The sequence below is a fragment of the Dendrobates tinctorius genome, unplaced genomic scaffold (assembly GCF_039654945.1).
Source record: "Dendrobates tinctorius isolate UK_male_01 unplaced genomic scaffold, ASM3965494v1 ptg000375l, whole genome shotgun sequence".
Lineage (NCBI taxonomy): Eukaryota > Metazoa > Chordata > Amphibia > Anura > Dendrobatidae > Dendrobates > Dendrobates tinctorius.
The window spans coordinates 450,071-473,626 of NW_027362041.1; the positions used below are offsets into that span (position 1 = coordinate 450,071).

A 23,556-nucleotide genomic window follows, 5' to 3' on the forward strand; every position below is an offset into this window, starting at 1 on the left:
CACTTTCTATGCAGCACCTCTCCATGCATTAGCACTTTCTATGCAGCACCTCTCCATGCATTAGCACTTTCTATGCAGCACCTCTCCATGCATTAGTACTTTCTATGCAGCACCTCTCCATGCATTAGTACTTTATATGTAGCAGCACCTCTCCATGCATTAGCACTTTCTATGCAGCACCTCTCCATGCATTAGCACTTTCTATGCAGCACCTCTCCATGCATTAGTACTTTCTATGCAGCACCTCTCCATGCATTAGTACTTTCTATGCAGCAGCACCTCTCCATGCATTAGTACTTTCTATGCAGCAGCACCTCTCCATGCATTAGCACTTTCTATGCAGCATAACCTCTCCATGCATTAGCACTTTCTATGCAGCACCTCTCCATGCATTAGCACTTTCTATGCAGCAGCACCTCTCCATGCATTAGCACTTTCTATGCAGCAGCACCTCTCCATGCATTAGCACTTTCTATGCAGCAGCACCTCTCCATGCATTAGCACTTTCTATGCAGCAGCACCTCTCCATGCATTAGCACTTTCTATGCAGCACCTCTCCATGCATTAGTACTTTCTATGCAGCACCACCTCTCCATGCATTAGTACTTTCTATGCAGCACCTCTCCATGCATTAGCACTTTCTATGTAGCAGCACCTCTCCATGCATTAGCACTTTCTATGCAGCACCTCTCCATGCATTAGTACTTTCTATGCAGCACCTCTCCATGCATTAGCACTTTCTATGTAGCAGCACCTCTCCATGCATTAGCACTTTCTATGCAGCACCTCTCCATGCATTAGCACTTTCTATGCACCTCTCCATGCATTAGCACTTTCTATGCAGCACCTCTCCATGCATTAGCACTTTCTATGCAGCACCTCTCCATGCATTAGCACTTTCTATGCAGCACCTCTCCATGCATTAGTACTTTCTATGCAGCACCACCTCTCCATGCATTAGCACTTTCTATGCAGCAGCACCTCTCCATGCATTAGCACTTTCTATGCAGCACCTCTCCATGCATTAGCACTTTCTATGCAGCACCTCTCCATGCATTAGCACTTTCTATGCAGCACCTCTCCATGCATTAGCACTTTCTATGCAGCACCTCTCCATGCATTAGCACTTTCTATGCAGCACCTCTCCATGCATTAGCACTTTCTATGTAGCACCTCTCCATGCATTAGCACTTTCTATGTAGCACCTCTCCATGCATTAGTACTTTCTATGCAGCACCACCTCTCCATGCATTAGTACTTTCTATGCAGCACCACCTCTCCATGCATTAGCACTTTCTATGCAGCACCTATCCATGCATTAGCACTTTCTATGTAGCACCTCTCCATGCATTAGCACTTTCTATGCAGCAGCACCTCTCCATGCATTAGCACTTTCTATGCAGCACCTCTCCATGCATTAGCACTTTCTATGTAGCAGCACCTCTCCATGCATTAGCACTTTCTATGTAGCAGCACCTCTCCATGCATTAGCACTTTCTATGCAGCAGCACCTCTCCATGCATTAGTACTTTCTATGTAGCACCTCTCCATGCATTAGCACTTTCTATGTAGCACCTCTCCATGCATTAGCACTTTCTATGTAGCACCTATCCATGCATTAGCACTTTCTATGTAGCACCTCTCCATGCATTAGCACTTTCTATGCAGCAGCACCTCTCCATGCATTAGCACTTTCTATGCAGCACCTCTCCATGCATTAGCACTTTCTATGTAGCAGCACCTCTCCATGCATTAGCACTTTCTATGCAGCAGCACCTCTCCATGCATTAGCACTTTCTATGCAGCACCTCTCCATGCATTAGCACTTTCTATGTAGCACCTCTCCATGCATTAGTACTTTCTATGCAGCACCACCTCTCCATGCATTAGTACTTTCTATGCAGCACCACCTCTCCATGCATTAGCACTTTCTATGCAGCACCTCTCCATGCATTAGCACTTTCTATGTAGCACCTCTCCATGCATTAGCACTTTCTATGTAGCACCTCTCCATGCATTAGTACTTTCTATGCAGCACCACCTCTCCATGCATTAGTACTTTCTATGCAGCACCACCTCTCCATGCATTAGCACTTTCTATGCAGCACCTCTCCATGCATTAGCACTTTCTATGTAGCACCTCTCCATGCATTAGCACTTTCTATGTAGCACCTCTCCATGCATTAGTACTTTCTATGCAGCACCTCTCCATGCATTAGTACTTTCTATGCAGCAGCACCTCTCCATGCATTAGCACTTTCTATGCAGCACCTCTCCATGCATTAGTACTTTCTATGCAGCACCTCTCCACGCATTAGCACTTTCTATGCAGCACCTCTCCATGCATTAGTACTTTCTATGTAGCACCTCTCCATGCATTAGCACTTTCTATGCAGCACCTCTCCACGCATTAGCACTTTCTATGCAGCACCTCTCCATGCATTAGTACTTTCTATGTAGCACCTCTCCATGCATTAGCACTTTCTATGCAGCACCTCTCCGTGCATTAGCACTTTCTATGCAGCACCTCTCCATGCATTAGCACTTTCTATGCAGCACCTCTCCATGCATTAGCACTTTCTATGTAGCAGCACCTCTCCATGCATTAGTACTTTCTATGCAGCACCTCTCCATGCATTAGCACTTTCTATGCAGCACCTCTCCATGCATTAGTACTTTCTATGTAGCACCTCTCCATGCATTAGTACTTTCTATGTAGCACCTCTCCATGCATTAGTACTTTCTATGTAGCACCTCTCCATGCATTAGCACTTTCTATGCAGCAGCACCTCTCCATGCATTAGCACTTTCTATGCAGCACCTCTCCATGCATTAGCACTTTCTATGCAGCACCTCTCCATGCATTAGCACTTTCTATGTAGCACCTCTCCATGCATTAGCACTTTCTATGTAGCACCTCTCCATGCATTAGCACTTTCTATGTAGCAGCACCTCTCCATGCATTAGCACTTTCTATGCAGCACCTCTCCATGCATTAGTACTTTCTATGCAGCACCTCTCCATGCATTAGCACTTTCTATGCAGCACCTCTCCATGCATTAGCACTTTCTATGTAGCACCTCTCCATGCATTAGCACTTTCTATGTAGCACCTCTCCATGCATTAGCACTTTCTATGTAGCAGCACCTCTCCATGCATTAGCACTTTCTATGCAGCACCTCTCCATGCATTAGTACTTTCTATGCAGCACCTCTCCATGCATTAGCACTTTCTATGCAGCACCTCTCCATGCATTAGCACTTTCTATGTAGCAGCACCTCTCCATGCATTAGCACTTTCTATGTAGCAGCACCTCTCCATGCATTAGCACTTTCTATGCAGCACCTCTCCATGCATTAGCACTTTCTATGCAGCACCTCTCCATGCATTAGCACTTTCTATGCAGCACCTCTCCATGCATTAGTACTTTCTATGCAGCACCTCTCCATGCATTAGTACTTTCTATGCAGCACCTCTCCATGCATTAGTACTTTCTATGCAGCACCTCTCCATGCATTAGTACTTTCTATGCAGCACCTCTCCATGCATTAGCACTTTCTATGCAGCACCTCTCCATGCATTAGCACTTTCTATGCAGCACCTCTCCATGCATTAGCACTTTCTATGCAGAACCTCTCCATGCATTAGCACTTTCTATGCAGCACCTCTCCATGCATTAGCACTTTCTATGTAGCAGCACCTCTCCATGCATTAGTACTTTCTATGCAGCACCTCTCCATGCATTAGTACTTTCTATGCAGCACCTCTCCATGCATTAGCACTTTCTATGCAGCACCTCTCCATGCATTAGCACTTTCTATGCAGCACCTCTCCATGCATTAGCACTTTCTATGCAGAACCTCTCCATGCATTAGCACTTTCTATGCAGCACCTCTCCATGCATTAGCACTTTCTATGTAGCACCTCTCCACGCATTAGCACTTTCTATGTAGCACCTCTCCATGCATTAGCACTTTCTATGCAGCACCTCTCCATGCATTAGCACTTTCTATGTAGCAGCACCTCTCCATGCATTAGCACTTTCTATGTAGCAGCACCTCTCCATGCATTAGCACTTTCTATGCAGCACCTCTCCATGCATTAGCACTTTCTATGCAGCACCTCTCCATGCATTAGCACTTTCTATGCAGCACCTCTCCACGCATTAGCACTTTCTATGCAGCACCTCTCCACGCATTAGCACTTTCTATGCAGCACCTCTCCACGCATTAGCACTTTCTATGTAGCACCTCTCCACGCATTAGCACTTTCTATGTAGCACCTCTCCATGCATTAGCACTTTCTATGTAGCACCTCTCCACGCATTAGCACTTTCTATGTAGCACCTCTCCATGCATTAGCACTTTCTATGCAGCACCTCTCCATGCATTAGCACTTTCTATGCAGCACCTCTCCATGCATTAGCACTTTCTATGCAGCACCTCTCCATGCATTAGTACTTTCTATGTAGCACCTCTCCATGCATTAGCACTTTCTATGCAGCACCTCTCCATGCATTAGCACTTTCTATGCAGCACCTCTCCGTGCATTAGCACTTTCTATGCAGCACCTCTCCATGCATTAGCACTTTCTATGCAGCACCTCTCCATGCACTTTGTCACGCTGGCTATCATTTCATTAATTTTTTTCTTATGATATATGTCGCTATTACTATATTTGATGTTAACCTACCTGATATCCATAATTTGCATGTGAGTTGTACACTATTAATACGGCACTTTGGTTGGGCGAGGCTTTCCTGTGCATTGACTGAGTAGCTGACCAGGCCATTGTAAACTGTATATGTAATACGTAGGATTTTACGGCAGCACCGGATTTCGCTATATCCAGGTATTTTAACACACAGTCACGTGTCTGGCGTCCCATTATGTTCTTATCTACATTCATTGATTAATATTACTCTTCCACCACCAGTCAGCTTTACTGTGAAATAAACGGCATTCCGGGATTTATCTACCTGTTTATACGATCTGCTCATTTGACGCTGGTGCATATTCATATTATTCATCATTCCCTTTGCACATACGTCCACCCCATTATTTGCCCTGGACTCTTTCGCCACCTGGTGGTCTTTTCTTTTGTCTATTCTCTGATTTATCAGGGCATGTTTCCATGTAGCGGAAACATTCAGTGTTTGCTGCGGATTGAACGCTGCATCCTGCGGCCAGATGGTCCAGCATAGTGGAGGGGATTCTATGAAATCTCGTCTCCACTATGCATCCGATTACGAGGGTGACACACCGGCTAAACCGGACATGCGGCGCGCCTTTTTAGACCGCAGCATGTCTGTTTACCTTGCGGAGACGCTCAGTCTACTCTATGGATACGCTGTGGCGATCCCGGATGTGTTCAATGAGCACACGCAGAATCACCAGGCGTACAGAGGGGGCGGGGTTACTGCTCCGTCCAAAGCGCGGACAATCCGGTACATGGAAACTCACCCTCATACATAAATTGGTAACAAACACTGGTCTCCATACTATTTGGTTGTGTATCATATTTTTTGGTAATACATGGCACACAGGGCCCTAAGGACTGTCTATACCGTACGCACGGCGCCCTAAGGACTGTCTATACCGTACGCACGGCGCCCTAAGGGCTGTCTATACCGTACGCACGGCGCCCTAAGGGCTGTCTATACCGTACGCACGGCGCCCTAAGGACTGTCTATACCGTACGCACGGCGCCCTAAGGACTGTCTATACCGTACGCACGGCGCCCTAAGGGCTGTCTATACCGTACGCACGGCGCCCTAAGGGCTGTCTATACCGTACGCACGGCGCCCTAAGGGCTGTCTATGCCGTACGCACGGCGCCCTAAGGACTGTCTATGCCGTACGCACGGCGCCCTAAGGGCTGTCTATACCGTACGCACGGCGCCCTAAGGGCTGTCTATGCCGTACGCACGGCGCCCTAAGGACTGTCTATGCCGTACGCACGGCGCCCAAAGGACTGTCTATACCGTACGCACGGCGCCCTAAGGGCTGTCTATGCCGTACGCACGGCGCCCTAAGGACTATCTATACCGTACGCACGGCGCCCTAAGGGCTGTCTATGCCGCACGCACGGCGCCCTAAGGACTGTCTATGCCGTACGCACGGCGCCCAAAGGACTGTCTATACCGTACGCACGGCGCCCTAAGGACTGTCTATACCGTACGCACGGCGCCCTAAGGACTGTCTATACCGTACGCACGGCGCCCTAAGGGCTGTCTATGCCGTACGCACGGCGCCCTAAGGACTGTCTATACCGTACGCACGGCGCCCTAAGGACTGTCTATACCGTACGCACGGCGTCCTAAGGGCTGTCTATACCGTACGCACGGCGTCCTAAGGACTGTCTATACCGTACGCACGGCGCCCTAAGGACTGTCTATACCGTACGCACGGCGCCCTAAGGACTGTCTATACCGTACGCACGGCGCCCTAAGGACTGTCTATACCGTACGCACGGCGCCCTAAGGACTGTCTATACCGTACGCACGGCGCCCTAAGGGCTGTCTATACCGTACGCACGGCGCCCTAAGGACTGTCTATACCGTACGCACGGCATCCTAAGGACTGTCTATACCGTACGCACGGCGTCCTAAGGACTGTCTATACCGTACGCACGGCGTCCTAAGGACTGTCTATACCGTACGCACGGCGTCCTAAGGACTGTCTATACCGTACGCACGGCGTCCTAAGGACTGTCTATACCGTACGCACGGCGCCCTAAGGACTGTCTATACCGTACGCACGGCGCCCTAAGGACTGTCTATACCTTACGCACGGCGCCCTAAGGGCTGTCTATGCAGTACGCACGGCGCCCTAAGGACTATCTATACTGTATACACGGCACCCTAAGGACTGTCTATACTGTATACACGGCACCCTAAGGACTATCTATACTGTATACACGGCACCCTAAGGACTATCTATACTGTATACACGGCGCCCTAAGGACTATCTATACTGTATACACGGCACCCTAAGGACTATCTATACTGTATACACGGCACCCTAAGGACTATCTATACTGTATACACGGCACCCTAAGGACTATCTATACTGTATACACGGCACCCTAAGGACTGTCTATACTGTATACACGGCACCCTAAGGACTATATATACTGTATACACGGCACCCTAAGGACTGTCTATACTGTATACACGGCGCCCTAAGGACTGTCTATACTGTATACACGGCACCCTAAGGACTATCTATACTGTATACACGGCACCCTAAGGACTATCTATACTGTATACACGGCTCCCTAAGGACTGTCTATACTGTATACACGGCACCCTAAGGACTATATATACTGTATACACGGCACCCTAAGGACTATCTATACTGTATACACGGAAGTAGGGACGTATTTTGGCGTTAGTATATTGGGGATGTAGACAAGGGGCAGTATATAGGATCTGTATATAGGGGATGTACACACATAGGGCAGTATGCAAGAGCTGTATATAGATGTAGACACATGGGGCAGCATAAAGGAGTTGTATATAGGGGATGTAGACATGGGGCGGTATATATGAGCTGTATATAGGAGTAGACACATGAGGCAGTATATAGGAGCTATATAAAGGGGATATTGACACATGGGTCAGTACAAAGGAGTTGCATATAGGGGATTTAGACACATGGGGCAGTATATATGAGCTGTATATAGGAGGAGACACATGGGGTAGTGTATATGAGCTGTATATAGGAGACACATGGGGCAGTATATATGAGCTGTATATAGGAGACACATGGGGCAGTGTATAGGAGCTGTATAAAGGGGATATAGACACATGGGTCAGTACATTGGAGCTATATTGTGGAGTAAACACAAGGGGCAGTATATAGGGGCTGTTTATAGGAGTAGACACATGAGGGAGTATATAGAAGCTGTATATAGGAGCAGACACATGGGGCAGTATATAGGAGCTGTATATAGGAGTAGACACATGAGGCAGTATATAGGAGCTGTATATAGGAGCAGACACATGAGGCAGTATATAGGAGCTGTATATAGGAATAGACACATGAGGCAGTATATAGGAATAGACACGAGACAGTATATAGGAGCAGACACATGGGGCAGTATATAGGAGCTGTGTATAGGAGCAGACACATGGGGCAGTATATATGAGCTGCATATAGGTGTAGACACATGAGACAGTATATAGGAGCTGTATATAGGAGCAGACACATGAGGCAGTATAGAGCAGCTGTATATAGGAGTAGACACATGGGGCAGTATATATGAGCTGTATATAGGAGTAGACACATGAGGCAGGATATAGGAGCTGTATATAGGAGCAGACACATGAGGCAGTATAGAGCAGCTGTATATAGGAGTAGACACATGGGGCAGTATATATGAGCTGTATATAGGAGCAGACACATGAGGCAGGATATAGGAGCAGTATATAGGAGCAGACACATGAGGCAGTATATAGGATCTGTATATAGAAATAGACACATGTGGCAGTATATAGGAGCTGTATATAAGAGCAGACATGTGGCACTATATAGGAGCTGTATACATGAATAGACACATGAGGCAGTATATAGGAGCTGTATATAGGAATAGACACATGGGGCAGTATATAGGAGCTGTATATAGGAGCAGACACATGAGGCTGAATATAGGAGCTGTATATAGGAGCAGACACATGAGGCAGTATATAGGAGCTGTATATAGGAGCAGACACATGAGGCAGTATATAGGATCTGTATATAGGAGCAGACACATGAGGCAGTATATAGGAGCAGCCACATGGGGAAGTATATAGGAGCTGTATATAGGGGTAGGCACATGAGGCAGTATATATGAGCTGTATATAGGGGTAGACACATGGGGCAGTATATAGGAGCTGTATATAGGGGTAGACACATGAGGCAGTATATAGGAGCTGCATATAGGAGTAGACACATGAGGCAGTATATAGGAGCTGTATGTAGGAGTAGACACATGGGGCAGTATATAGGAGCTGCATATAGGAGCAGACACATGAGGCAGTATATAGTAGCTGCATATAGGAGCAGACACATGAGGCAGTATATAGGAGCTGTATATAGGAGCAGACACATGGGGAAGTATATAGGAGCTGTATATAGGGGTAGACATGAGGCAGTATATATGAGCTGTATATAGGGGTAGACACATGGGGCAGTATATAGGAGCTGTATATAGGGGTAGACACATGAGGCAGTATATAGGAGCTGCATATAGGAGTAGACACATGAGGCAGTATATAGGAGCTGTATATAGGAGTAGACACATGAGGGAGTATATAGAAGCTGTATATAGGAGTAGACACATAAGGCAGTATAGAGGAGCTGTATATAGGAATAGACACATGGGGCAGTATAGAGCAGCTGTATATAGGAGTAGACACATGAGGGAGTATATAGAAGCTGTATATAGGAGTAGACACATAAGGCAGTATAGAGGAGCTGTATATAGGAATAGACACATGGGGCAGTATAGAGCAGCTGTATATAGGAGTAGACACATGAGGGAGTATATAGAAGCTGTATATAGGAATAGACACATGGGGCAGTATAGAGGAGCTGTATATAGGAGTAGACACATGAGGGAGTATATAGAAGCTGTATATAGGAGTAGACACATAAGGCAGTATAGAGGAGCTGTATATAGGAATAGACACATGGGGCAGTATAGAGCAGCTGTATATAGGAGTAGACACATGAGGGAGTATATAGAAGCTGCATATAGGAGCAGACACATAAGGCAGTATAGAGGAGCTGTATATAGGAATAGACACATGGGGCAGTATATAGGAGCTGTATATAGGAGCAGACACATGGGGCAGTATATAGGAGCTGTATATAGGAGCAGACACATGGGGCAGTATAGAGGAGCTGTATATAAGGGTAGACACATGGGGCAGTATAGAAGAGCTGTATATAAGGGTAGACACATGAGGCAGTGTATAGGAGCTGTATATAGGGGTAGACAAATGGGGCAGTATATAGGAGCTGTATATAGGAGCAGACACATGGGGCAGTACATAGGAGCTGTATATAGGAGCAGACACATGGGGCAGTATATAGGAGCTGTATATAGGAGCAGACACATGGGGCAGTATAGAGGAGCTGTATATAGGGGATGTAGACACATGAGGCAGTATATAGGAGCTGTATATAGGGGTAGACACATGGGGCAGTATATAGGAGCTGTATATAGGAGCAGACACATGGGGCAGTATATAGGTGCTGTATAAGGGAGCAGACACAAGGGGCAGTATAGAGGAGCTGTATATAGGGGAAGTAGACACATGGGGCAGTATATAGGAGCTGTATATAGGAGCAGACACAAGGGGCAGTATATAGGAGCTGTATATAGGAGCAGACACATGAGGCAGTATATAGCTGTATATAGGAGCAGACACATGAGGCAGTATATAGGAGCTATATATAGGGGTAGACACATGGGGCAGTATATAGGTGCTGTATATAGGAGTAGACACATGAGGCAGTATATAGGAGCTGTATATAGGAGCAGACACATGAGGCAGTATATAGGAGCTGTATATAGGGTTAGACACATGGGGCAGTATATAGGTGCTGTATATAGGAGCAGACACATGAGGCAGTATATAGGAGCTGTATATAGGGGTAGACACATGGGGCAGTATATAGGAGCTGTATATAAGGGATGTAGACACATGAGGCAGTATATAGGAGCTGTATATAGGGGTAGACACATGAGGCAGTATATAGGAGCTGTATATAGGGGTAGACACATGAGGCAGTATATAGGAGCTGTATATAGGGGTAGACACATGGGGCAGTATATAGGAGCTGTATATAAGGGATGTAGACACATGGAGCAGTATAGAGGAGCTGTATATAGGGGTAGACACATGAGGCAGTATATAGGAGCTGTATATAGGGGTAGACACATGAGGCAGTATATAGGAGCTGTATATAGGGGTAGACACATGAGGCAGTATATAGCTGTATATAGGGGTAGACACATGGGGCAGTATATAGGAGCTGTATATAGGGGTAGACACATGAGGCAGTATATAGGAGCTGTATATAGGGGTAGACACATGAGGCAGTATATAGGAGCTGTATATAGGGGTAGACACATGAGGCAGTATATAGGAGCTGTATATAGGGGTAGACACATGGGGCAGTATATAGGAGCTGTATATAGGAGTAGACACATGAGGCAGTATATAGGAGCAGTATATAAGGGTAGACACATGAGGCAGTATATAGGAGCTGTATATAGGGGTAGACACATGAGGCAGTATATAGGAGCTGTATATAGGGGTAGACACATGAGGCAGTATATAGAAGCTGTATATAGGGGTAGACACATGGGGCAGTATATAGGAGCTGTATATAAGGGATGTAGACACATGGGGCAGTATAGAGGAGCTGTATATAGGGGTAGACACATGAGGCGGTATATAGGAGCTGTATATAGGGGTAAACACATGGGGCAGTATATAGGAGCTGTATATAAGGGATGTAGACACATGGGGCAGTATATAGGTGCTGTATACAGGAGCAGACACATGAGGCAGTATATAGGAGCTGTATATAGGGGTAGACACATGAGGCAGTATATAGGAGCTGTATATAGGGGTAGATACATGAGGCAGTATATAGGAGCTGTATATAGGGGTAGACACATGGGGCAGTATATAGGAGCTGTATATAAGGGATGTAGACACATGAGGCAGTATATAGGAGCTGTATATAGGGGTAGACACATGAGGCAGTATATAGGAGCTGTATATAGGGGTAGACACATGAGGCAGTATATAGGAGCTGTATATAGGGGTAGACACATGGGGCAGTATATAGGAGCTGTATATAAGGGATGTAGACACATGGGGCAGTATATAGGAGCTGTATATAGGAGTAGACACATGAGGCAGTATATAGGAGCTGTATATAGGGGTACACACATGAGGCAGTATATAGGAGCTGTATATAGGGGTAGACACATGGGGCAGTATATAGGAGCTGTATATAAGGGATGTAGACACATGGGGCAGTATAGAGGAGCTGTATGTAGGAGTAGACACATGAGGCAGGATATAGGAGCTGTATATAGGAGCAGACACATGAGGCAGTATAGAGCAGCTGTATATAGGAGTAGACACATGGGGCAGTATATATGAGCTGTATATAGGAGCAGACACATGAGGCAGGATATAGGAGCAGTATATAGGAGCAGACACATGAGGCAGTATATAGGATCTGTATATAGAAATAGACACATGTGGCAGTATATAGGAGCTGTATATAAGAGCAGACATGTGGCACTATATAGGAGCTGTATACATGAATAGACACATGAGGCAGTATATAGGAGCTGTATATAGGAATAGACACATGGGGCAGTATATAGGAGCTGTATATAGGAGCAGACACATGAGGCTGAATATAGGAGCTGTATATAGGAGCAGACACATGAGGCAGTATATAGGAGCAGTATATAGGAGCAGACACATGAGGCAGTATATAGGAGCTGTATATAGGAGCAGACACATGAGGCAGTATAGAGGAGCTGTATATAGGGGTAGACACATGAGGCAGTATATAGGAGCTGTATATAGGGGTAGACACATGAGGCAGTATATAGGAGCTGTATATAGGGGTAGACACATGGGGCAGTATATAGGAGCTGTATATAAGGGATGTAGACACATGGGGCAGTATATAGGAGCTGTATATAGGAGTAGACACATGAGGCAGTATATAGGAGCTGTATATAGGGGTACACACATGAGGCAGTATATAGGAGCTGTATATAGGGGTAGACACATGGGGCAGTATATAGGAGCTGTATATAAGGGATGTAGACACATGGGGCAGTATAGAGGAGCTGTATATAGGAGTAGACACATGAGGCAGGATATAGGAGCTGTATATAGGAGCAGACACATGAGGCAGTATAGAGCAGCTGTATATAGGAGTAGACACATGGGGCAGTATATATGAGCTGTATATAGGAGCAGACACATGAGGCAGGATATAGGAGCAGTATATAGGAGCAGACACATGAGGCAGTATATAGGATCTGTATATAGAAATAGACACATGTGGCAGTATATAGGAGCTGTATATAAGAGCAGACATGTGGCACTATATAGGAGCTGTATACATGAATAGACACATGAGGCAGTATATAGGAGCTGTATATAGGAATAGACACATGGGGCAGTATATAGGAGCTGTATATAGGAGCAGACACATGAGGCTGAATATAGGAGCTGTATATAGGAGCAGACACATGAGGCAGTATATAGGAGCTGTATATAGGAGCAGACACATGAGGCAGTATATAGGAGCTGTATATAGGAGCAGACACATGAGGCAGTATATAGGAGCAGCCACATGGGGAAGTATATAGGAGCTGCATATAGGGGTAGACACATGAGGCAGTATATATGAGCTGTATATAGGGGTAGACACATGGGGCAGTATATATGAGCTGTATATAGGGGTAGACACATGAGGCAGTATATAGGAGCTGCATATAGGAGTAGACACGAGGCAGTATATAGGAGCTGTATATAGGAGTAGACACATGGGGCAGTATATAGGAGCTGCATATAGGAGCAGACACATGAGGCAGTATATAATAGCTGCATATAGGAGCAGACACATGAGGCAGTATATAGGAGCTGTATATAGGAGCAGACACATGGGGAAGTATATAGGAGCTGTATATAGGGGTAGACATGAGGCAGTATATATGAGCTGTATATAGGGGTAGACACATGGGGCAGTATATAGGAGCTGTATATAGGGGTAGACACATGAGGCAGTATATAGGAGCTGCATATAGGAGTAGACACATGAGGCAGTATATAGGAGCTGTATATAGGAGTAGACACATGAGGGAGTATATAGAAGCTGTATATAGGAGTAGACACATAAGGCAGTATAGAGGAGCTGTATATAGGAATAGACACATGGGGCAGTATAGAGCAGCTGTATATAGGAGTAGACACATGAGGGAGTATATAGAAGCTGTATATAGGAGTAGACACATAAGGCAGTATAGAGGAGCTGTATATAGGAATAGACACATGGGGCAGTATAGAGCAGCTGTATATAGGAGTAGACACATGAGGGAGTATATAGAAGCTGTATATAGGAATAGACACATGGGGCAGTATAGAGGAGCTGTATATAGGAGTAGACACATGAGGGAGTATATAGAAGCTGTATATAGGAGTAGACACATAAGGCAGTATAGAGGAGCTGTATATAGGAATAGACACATGGGGCAGTATAGAGCAGCTGTATATAGGAGTAGACACATGAGGGAGTATATAGAAGCTGCATATAGGAGCAGACACATAAGGCAGTATAGAGGAGCTGTATATAGGAATAGACACATGGGGCAGTATATAGGAGCTGTATATAGGAGCAGACACATGGGGCAGTATATAGGAGCTGTATATAGGAGCAGACACATGGGGCAGTATAGAGGAGCTGTATATAAGGGTAGACACATGGGGCAGTATAGAAGAGCTGTATATAAGGGTAGACACATGAGGCAGTATATAGGAGCTGTATATAGGGGTAGACAAATGGGGCAGTATATAGGAGCTGTATATAGGAGCAGACACATGGGGCAGTATATAGGAGCTGCATATAGGAGCAGACACATGGGGCAGTATAGAGGAGCTGTATATAGGGGATGTAGACACATGAGGCAGTATATAGGAGCTGTATATAGGAGCAGACACATGGGTCAGTATATAGGAGCTGTATATAGGAGCAGACACATGAGGCAGTATATAGGAGCTGTATATAGGGGTAGACACATGGGGCAGTATATAGGAGCTGTATATAGGAGCAGACACATGGGGCAGTATATAGGTGCTGTATATAGGAGCAGACACATGGGGCAGTATAGAGGAGCTGTATATAGGGGAAGTAGACACATGGGGCAGTATATAGGAGCTGTATATAGGAGCAGACACAAGGGGCAGTATATAGGAGCAGACACATGAGGCAGTATATAGGAGCTGTATATAGGAGCAGACACATGAGGCAGTATATAGGAGCTATATATAGGGGTAGACACATGGGGCAGTATATAGGTGCTGTATATAAGGGATGTAGACACATGGGGCAGTATATAGGAGCTGTATATAGGGGTAGACACATGAGGCAGTATATAGGAGCTGTATATAGGGGTAGACACATGGGGCAGTATATAGGAGCTGTATATAGGGGTAGACACATGAGGCAGTATATAGGAGCTGTATATAAGGGATGTAGACACATGGGGCAGTATATAGGTGCTGTATACAGGAGCAGACACATGAGGCAGTATATAGGAGCTGCATATAGGGGTAGACACATGAGGCAGTATATATGAGCTGTATATAGGGGTAGACACATGAGGCAGTATATAGGAGCTGTATATAGGGGTAGACACATGGGGCAGTATATAGGAGCTGTATATAAGGGATGTAGACACATGGGGCAGTATATAGGTGCTGTATACAGGAGCAGACACATGAGGCAGTATATAGGAGCTGTATATAGGGGTAGACACATGAGGCAGTATATAGGAGCTGTATATAGGGGTAGACACATGAGGCAGTATATAGGAGCTGTATATAGGGGTAGACACATGGGGCAGTATATAGGAGCTGTATATAAGGAATGTAGACACATGGGGCAGTATATAGGAGCTGTATATATGAGTAGACACATGAGGCAGTATATAGGAGCTGTATATAGGGGTAGACACATGAGGCAGTATATAGGAGCTGTATATAGGGGTAGACACATGAGGCAGTATATAGGAGCTGTATATAGGGGTAGACACGTGAGGCAGTATATAGGAGCTGTATATAGGGGTAGACACATGAGGCAGTATATAGGAGCTGTATATAGGGGTAGACACATGGGGCAGTATATAGGAGCTGTATATAAGGGATGTAGACACATGGGGCAGTATATACACTCACTGGCCACTTTATTAGGTACACCATGCTAGTAACGGGTTGGACCCCCTTTTGCCTTCAGAACTGCCTCAATTCTTCGTGGCAGAGATTCAACAAGGTGCTGGAAGCATTCCTCAGAGATTTTGGACCATATTGACATGATGGCATCACACAGTTGGCGCAGATTTGTCGGCTGCACATCCCTGATGCGAATCTCCCGTTCCACCACATCCCAAAGATGCTCTATTGGATTGAGATCTGGTGACTGAGGAGGCCATTTGAGTACAGTAAACTCATTGTCATGTTCAAGAAACCAATCTGAGATGATTCGAGCTTTATGACATGGCGCATTATCCTGCTGAAAGTAGCCATCAGATGCCTGTTCTTAGCTGAGAGGAGTGGTACCCAGTGTGGTCTTCTGCTGCTGTAGCCCATCTGCCTCAAAGTTCGATGCACTGTGCGTTCAGAGATGCTCTTCTGCCTACCTTGGTTGTAACGGGTGGCAATTTGAGTCACTGTTGCCTTTCTATCAGCTCGAACCAGTCTGCCCATTCTCCTCTGACCTCTGGCATCAACAAGGCATTTCCGGCCACAGAACTGCCGCTCACTGGATTTTTTTTCTTTTTCGGACCATTCTCTGTAAACCCTAGAGATGGTTGTGCGTGAAAATCCCAGTAGATCAGCAGTTTCTGAAATACTCAGACCAGCCCTTCTGGCACCAACAATCATGCCACGTTCAAAGGCACTCAAATCACCTTTCTTCCCCATACTGATGCTCGGTTTGAACTGCAGGAGATTGTCTTGACCATGTCTACATGCCTAAATGCACTGAGTTGCCGCCATGTGATTGGCTGATTAGAAATTAAGTCTTAACACACAGTTGGACAGGTGTACCTAATAAAGTGGCCAGTGAGTGTATATGCTGTATACAGGAGCAGACACATGAGGCAGTATATAGGAGCTGTATATAGGGGTAGACACATGAGGCAGTATATAGGAGCTGTATATAGGGGTAGACACATGGGGCAGTATATAGGAGCTGTATATAAGGGATGTAGACACATGAGGCAGTATATAGGAGCTGTATATAGGGGTAGACACATGAGGCAGTATATAGGAGCTGTATATAGGGGTAGACACATGAGGCAGTATATAGGAGCTGTATATAGGGGTAGACACATGGGGCAGTATATAGGAGCTGTATATAAGGGATGTAGACACATGGGGCAGTATATAGGAGCTGTATATAGGAGTAGACACATGAGGCAGTATATAGGAGCTGTATATAAGGGTAGACACATGAGGCAGTATATAGGAGCTGTATATAGGGGTAGACACATGAGGCAGTATATAGGAGCTGTATATAGGGGTAGACACATGGGGCAGTATATAGGAGCTGTATATAAGGGATGTAGACACATGGGGCAGTATATAGGTGCTGTATACAGGAGCAGACACATGAGGCAGTATATAGGAGCTGTATATAGGGGTAGACACATGGGGCAGTATATAGGAGCTGTATATAAGGGATGTAGACACATGGGGCAGTATATAGGTGCTGTATACAGGAGCAGACACATGAGGCAGTATATAGGAGCTGTATATAGGGGTAGACACATGAGGCAGTATATAGGAGCTGTATATAGGGGTAGACACATGGGGCAGTATATAGGAGCTGTATATAAGGGATGTAGACACATGGGGCAGTATATAGGAGCTGTATATAGGAGTAGACACATGAGGCAGTATACAGGAGCTGTATATAGGGGTACACACATGAGGCAGTATATAGGAGCTGTATATAGGGGTAGACACATGGGGCAGTATATAGGAGCTGTATATAAGGGATGTAGACACATGGGGCAGTATAGAGGAGCTGTATATAGGGGTAGACACATGAGGCAGTATATAGGAGCTGTATATAGGGGTAGACACATGAGGCAGTATATAGGAGCTATATATAGGGGTAGACACATGGGGCAGTATATAGGAGCTGTATATAAGGGATTTAGACACATGGGGCAGTATAGAGGAGCTGTATATAGGGGTAGACACATGAGGCAGTATATAGGAGCTGTATATAGGGGTAGACACATGAGGCAGTATATAGGAGCTGTATATAGGGGTAGACACATGAGGCAGTATATAGGAGCTGTATATAGGGGTAGACACATGAGGCAGTATATAGCTGTATATAGGGGTAGACACATGGGGCAGTATATAGGAGCTGTATATAGGGGTAGACACATGAGGCAGTATATAGGAGCTGTATATAGGGGTAGACACATGAGGCAGTATATAGGAGCTGTATATAGGGGTAGACACATGGGGCAGTATATAGGAGCTGTATATAGGAGTAGACACATGAGGCAGTATATAGGAGCTGTATATAGCGGTAGACACATGAGGCAGTATATAGGAGCTGTATATAGGGGTAGACACATGAGGCAGTATATAGGAGCTGTATATAAGGGATGTAGACACATGGGGCAGTATATAGGTGCTGTATACAGGAGCAGACACATGAGGCAGTATATAGGAGCTGTATATAGGGGTAGACACATGAGGCAGTATATAGGAGCTGTATATAGGGGTAGACACATGAGGCAGTATATAGGAGCTGTATATAGGGGTAGACACATGGGGCAGTATATAGAAGCTGTATATAGGGGTAGACACATGGGGCAGTATATAGGAGCTGTATATAAGGGATGTAGACACATGAGGCAGTATAGAGGAGCTGTATATAGGGGTAGACACATGAGGCAGTATATAGGAGCTGTATATAGGGGTATACACATGGGGCAGTATATAGGAGCTGTATATAAGGGATGTAGACACATGGGGCAGTATATAGGTGCTGTATACAGGAGCAGACACATGAGGCAGTATATAGGAGCTGTATATAGGGGTAGACACATGAGGCAGTATATAGGAGCTGTATATAGGGGTAGACACATGAGGCAGTATATAGGAGCTGTATATAGGGGTAGACACATGAGGCAGTATATAGGAGCTGTATATAGGGGTAGACACATGGGGCAGTATATAGGAGCTGTATATAAGGGATGTAGACACATGGGGCAGTATATAGGAGCTGTATATAGGAGTAGACACATGAGGCAGTATACAGGAGCTGTATATAGGGGTAGACACATGAGGCAGTATATAGGAGCTGTATATAGGGGTAGACACATGAGGCAGTATATAGAAGCTGTATATAGGGGTAGACACATGGGGCAGTATATAGGAGCTGTATATAAGGGATGTAGACACATGGGGCAGTATAGAGGAGCTGTATATGGGGGTAGACACATGAGGCAGTATATAGGAGCTGTATATAGGGGTAGACACATGAGGCAGTATATAGGAGCTGTATATAAGGGATGTAGACACATGGGGCAGTATATAGGAGCTGTATATAAGGGATGTAGACATATGGGGCAGTATATAGGAGCTGTATATAGGAGTAGACACATGAGGCAGTATATAGGAGCTGTATATAGGGGTACACACATGAGGCAGTATATAGGAGCTGTATATAGGGGTAGACACATGGGGCAGTATATAGGAGCTGTATATAAGGGATGTAGACACATGGGGCAGTATAGAGGAGCTGTATATAGGGGTAGACACATGAGGCAGTATATAGGAGCTGTATATAGGGGTAGACACATGGGGCAGTATATAGGAGCTGTATATAAGGGATGTAGACACATGGGGCAGTATAGAGGATCTGTATATAGGGGTAGACACATGAGGCAGTATATAGGAGCTGTATATAGGGGTAGACACATGGGGCAGTATATAGGATCTGTATATAAGGGATGTAGACACATGAGGCAGTATATAGGAGCTGTATATAGGGGTAGACACATGAGGCAGTATATAGGAGCTGTATATAGGGGTACACACATGAGGCAGTATATAGGAGCTGTATATAGGGGTAGACACATGGGGCAGTATATAGGAGCTGTATATAAGGGATGTAGACACATGGGGCAGTATAGAGGAGCTGTATATAGGGGTAGACACATGAGGCAGTATATAGGAGCTGTATATAGGGGTAGACACATGAGGCAGTATATAGGAGCTGTATATAGGGGTAGACACATGAGGCAGTATATAGAAGCTGTATATAGGGGTAGACACATGGGGCAGTATATAGGAGCTGTATATAAGGGATGTAGACACATGGGGCAGTATAGAGGAGCTGTATATAGGGGTAGACACATGAGGCAGTATATAGGAGCTGTATATAGGGGTAGACACATGGGGCAGTATATAGGAGCTGTATATAAGGGATGTAGACACATGGGGCAGTACATAGGTGCTGTATACAGGAGCAGACACATGAGGCAGTATATAGGAGCTGTATATAGGGGTAGACACATGAGGCAGTATATAGGAGCTGTATATAGGGGTAGACACATGGGGCAGTATATAGGAGCTGTATATAAGGGATGTAGACACATGAGGCAGTATATATGAGCTGTATATAGGGGTAGACACATGAGGCAGTATAAAGGAGCTGTATATAGGGGTAGACACATGAGGCAGTATATAGGAGCTGTATATAGGGGTAGACACATGGGGCAGTATATATGAGCTGTATATAAGGGATGTAGACATATGGGGCAGTATATAGGAGCTGTATATAGGAGTAGACACATGAGGCAGTATATAGCTGTATATAGGGGTACACACATGAGGCAGTATATAGGAGCTGTATATAGGGGTAGACACATGGGGCAGTATATAGGAGCTGTATATAAGGGATGTAGACACATGGGGCAGTATAGAGGAGCTGTATATAGGGGTAGACACATGAGGCAGTATATAGGAGCTGTATATAGGGGTAGACACATGGGGCAGTATATAGGAGCTGTATATAAGGGATGTAGACACATGGGGCAGTATAGATGAGCTGTATATAGGGGTAGACACATGAGGCAGTATATAGGAGCTGTATATAGGGGTAGACACATGGGGCAGTATATAGGAGCTGTATATAAGGGATGTAGACACATGGGGCAGTATATAGGTGCTGTATACAGGAGCAGACACATGAGGCAGTATATAGGAGCTGTATATAGGGGTAGACACATGAGGCAGTATATAGGAGCTGTATATAGGGGTAGACACATGAGGCAGTATATAGGAGCTGTATATAGGGGTAGACACATGGGGCAGTATATAGGATCTGTATATAAGGGATGTAGACACATGAGGCAGTATATAGGAGCTGTATATAGGGGTAGACACATGAGGCAGTATATAGGAGCTGTATATAGGGGTACACACATGAGGCAGTATATAGGAGCTGTATATAGGGGTAGACACATGGGGCAGTATATAGGAGCTGTATATAAGGGATGTAGACACATGGGGCAGTATAGATGAGCTGTATATAGGGGTAGACACATGAGGCAGTATATAGGAGCTGTATATAGGGGTAGACACATGAGGCAGTATATAGGAGCTATATATAGGGGTAGACACATGGGGCAGTATATAGGAGCTGTATATAAGGGATGTAGACACATGGGGCAGTATAGAGGAGCTGTATATAGGGGTAGACACATGAGGCAGTATATAGGAGCTGTATATAGGGGATGTAGACACATGGGGCAGTATATAGGAGCTGTATATAGGGGTAGACACATGGGGCAGTATATAGGAGCTGTATATAGGAGTAGACACATGAGGCAGTATATAGGAGCTATATATAGGGGTAGACACATGGGGCAGTATATAGGAGCTGTATATAAGGGATGTAGACACATGGGGCAGTATAGAGGAGCTGTATATAGGGGTAGACACATGAGGCAGTATATAGGAGCTGTATATAGGAGTAGACACATGGGGCAGTATAGAGGAGCTGTATATAGGGGATGTAGACACATGGGGCAGTATATAGGAGCTGTATATAGGAGTAGACACATGAGGCAGTATATAGGAGCTGTATATAGGGGTAGACACATGGGGCAGTATATAGGAGCTGTATATAGGAGTAGACACATGAGGCAGTATATAGGAGCTGTATATAGGAGTAGACACATGAGGCAGTATACAGGAGCTGTATATAGGGGATGTAGACACATGACGCGCGCACTCACCGGTCTCTGTCAGGCTGGATGACGTAACACGAAAGCAGCATGAGCGGAACCGGAAAGGGGAGGTGTCTAGAACGGAGTTCATTTTTTGCGGGAATGATGTCACCGGAAAGGGCGGTTCAGTAAAGACCCGAGAGCAGGAAGTCGCGTAGTGTTGAGGTTGCAGGAGAGGGGCCGCCCCGTGGAGCCCTGTGAGGAGAGGACCGAGGGGCCGCCCCGTGGAACCCTGTGAGGAGAGGACCGAGGGGCCGCGCCGTGGAGCCCTGTGAGGAGAGGACCGAGGGGCCGCGCCGTTGAGCCCTGTGAGGAGAGGACCGAGGGGCCGCGCCGTGGAGCCGTGTGAGGAGAGGACCGAGGGGCCGCGCCGTGGAGCCGTGTGAGGAGAGGACCGAGGGGCCGCCCCGTGGAACCCTGTGAGGAGAGGACCGAGGGGCCGCGCCGTGGAGCCCTGTGAGGAGAGGACCGAGGGGCCGCCCCGTGGAGCCCTGTGAGGAGAGGACAGAGGGGCCGCGCCGTGGAGCCCTGTGAGGAGAGGACAGAGGGGCCGCCCCGTGGAGCCGTGTGAGGAGAGGACCGAGGGGCCGCCCCGTGGAGCCGTGTGAGGAGAGGACCGAGGGGCCGCCCCGTGGAACCCTGTGAGGAGAGGACCGAGGGGCCGCGCCGTGGAGCCCTGTGAGGAGAGGACCGAGGGGCCGCGCCGTGGAGCCCTGTGAGGAGAGGACAGAGGGGCCGCGCCGTGGAGCCCTGTGAGGAGAGGACAGAGGGGCCGCCCCGTGGAGCCCTGTGAGGAGAGGACAGAGGGGCCGCCCCGTGGAGCCGTGTGAGGAGAGGACCGAGGGGCCGCCCCGTGGAACCCTGTGAGGAGAGGACCGAGGGGCCGCGCCGTGGAGCCCTGTGAGGAGAGGACCGAGGGGCCGCGCCGTGGAGCCCTGTGAGGAGAGGACAGAGGGGCCGCGCCGTGGAGCCCTGTGAGGAGAGGACCGAGGGGCCGCGCCGTGGAGCCCTGTGAGGAGAGGACCGAGGGGCCGAGCCGTGTGAGGAGAGGACCGAGGGGCCGCGCCGTGGAGCCCTGTGAGGAGAGGACCGAGGGGCCGCGCCGTGGAGCCCTGTGAGGAGAGGACCGAGGGGCCGCCCCGTGGAGCCGTGTGAGGAGAGGACCGAGGGGCCGCGCCGTGGAGCCCTGTGAGGAGAGGACCGAGGGGCCGCGCCGTGGAGCCGTGTGAGGAGAGGACCGAGGGGCCGCCCCGTGGAACCCTGTGAGGAGAGGACCGAGGGGCCGCGCCGTGGAGCCCTGTGAGGAGAGGACAGAGGGGCCACGCCGTGGAGCCCTGTGAGGAGAGGACCGAGGGGCCGCGCCGTGGAGCCCTGTGAGGAGAGGACCGAGGGGCCGCCCCGTGGAGCCCTGTGAGGAGAGGACCGACGGGCCGCCCCGTGGAGCCCTGTGAGGAGGGGCCGCCCCGTGGAGCCCTGTGAG

At 46.9% G+C, this 23,556-nt stretch overlaps 1 protein-coding gene across 1 annotated transcript in view; it reads right to left on the minus strand.

The window, feature by feature from the left end:
• Window positions 1-22,240, minus strand: part of IARS1 (isoleucyl-tRNA synthetase 1) — a 237,217-nt gene extending 214,977 nt beyond the window's left edge. Inside the window, exon 1 of the mRNA XM_073562980.1 lies at window positions 22,086-22,240. Within this exon, the coding sequence (XP_073419081.1) occupies window positions 22,086-22,167 (82 nt within the window). The 5' untranslated portion in view covers window positions 22,168-22,240. The remainder of the gene's footprint in view (window positions 1-22,085) is intronic.
• Between the last annotated feature and the right edge of the window lie 1,316 nt (window positions 22,241-23,556).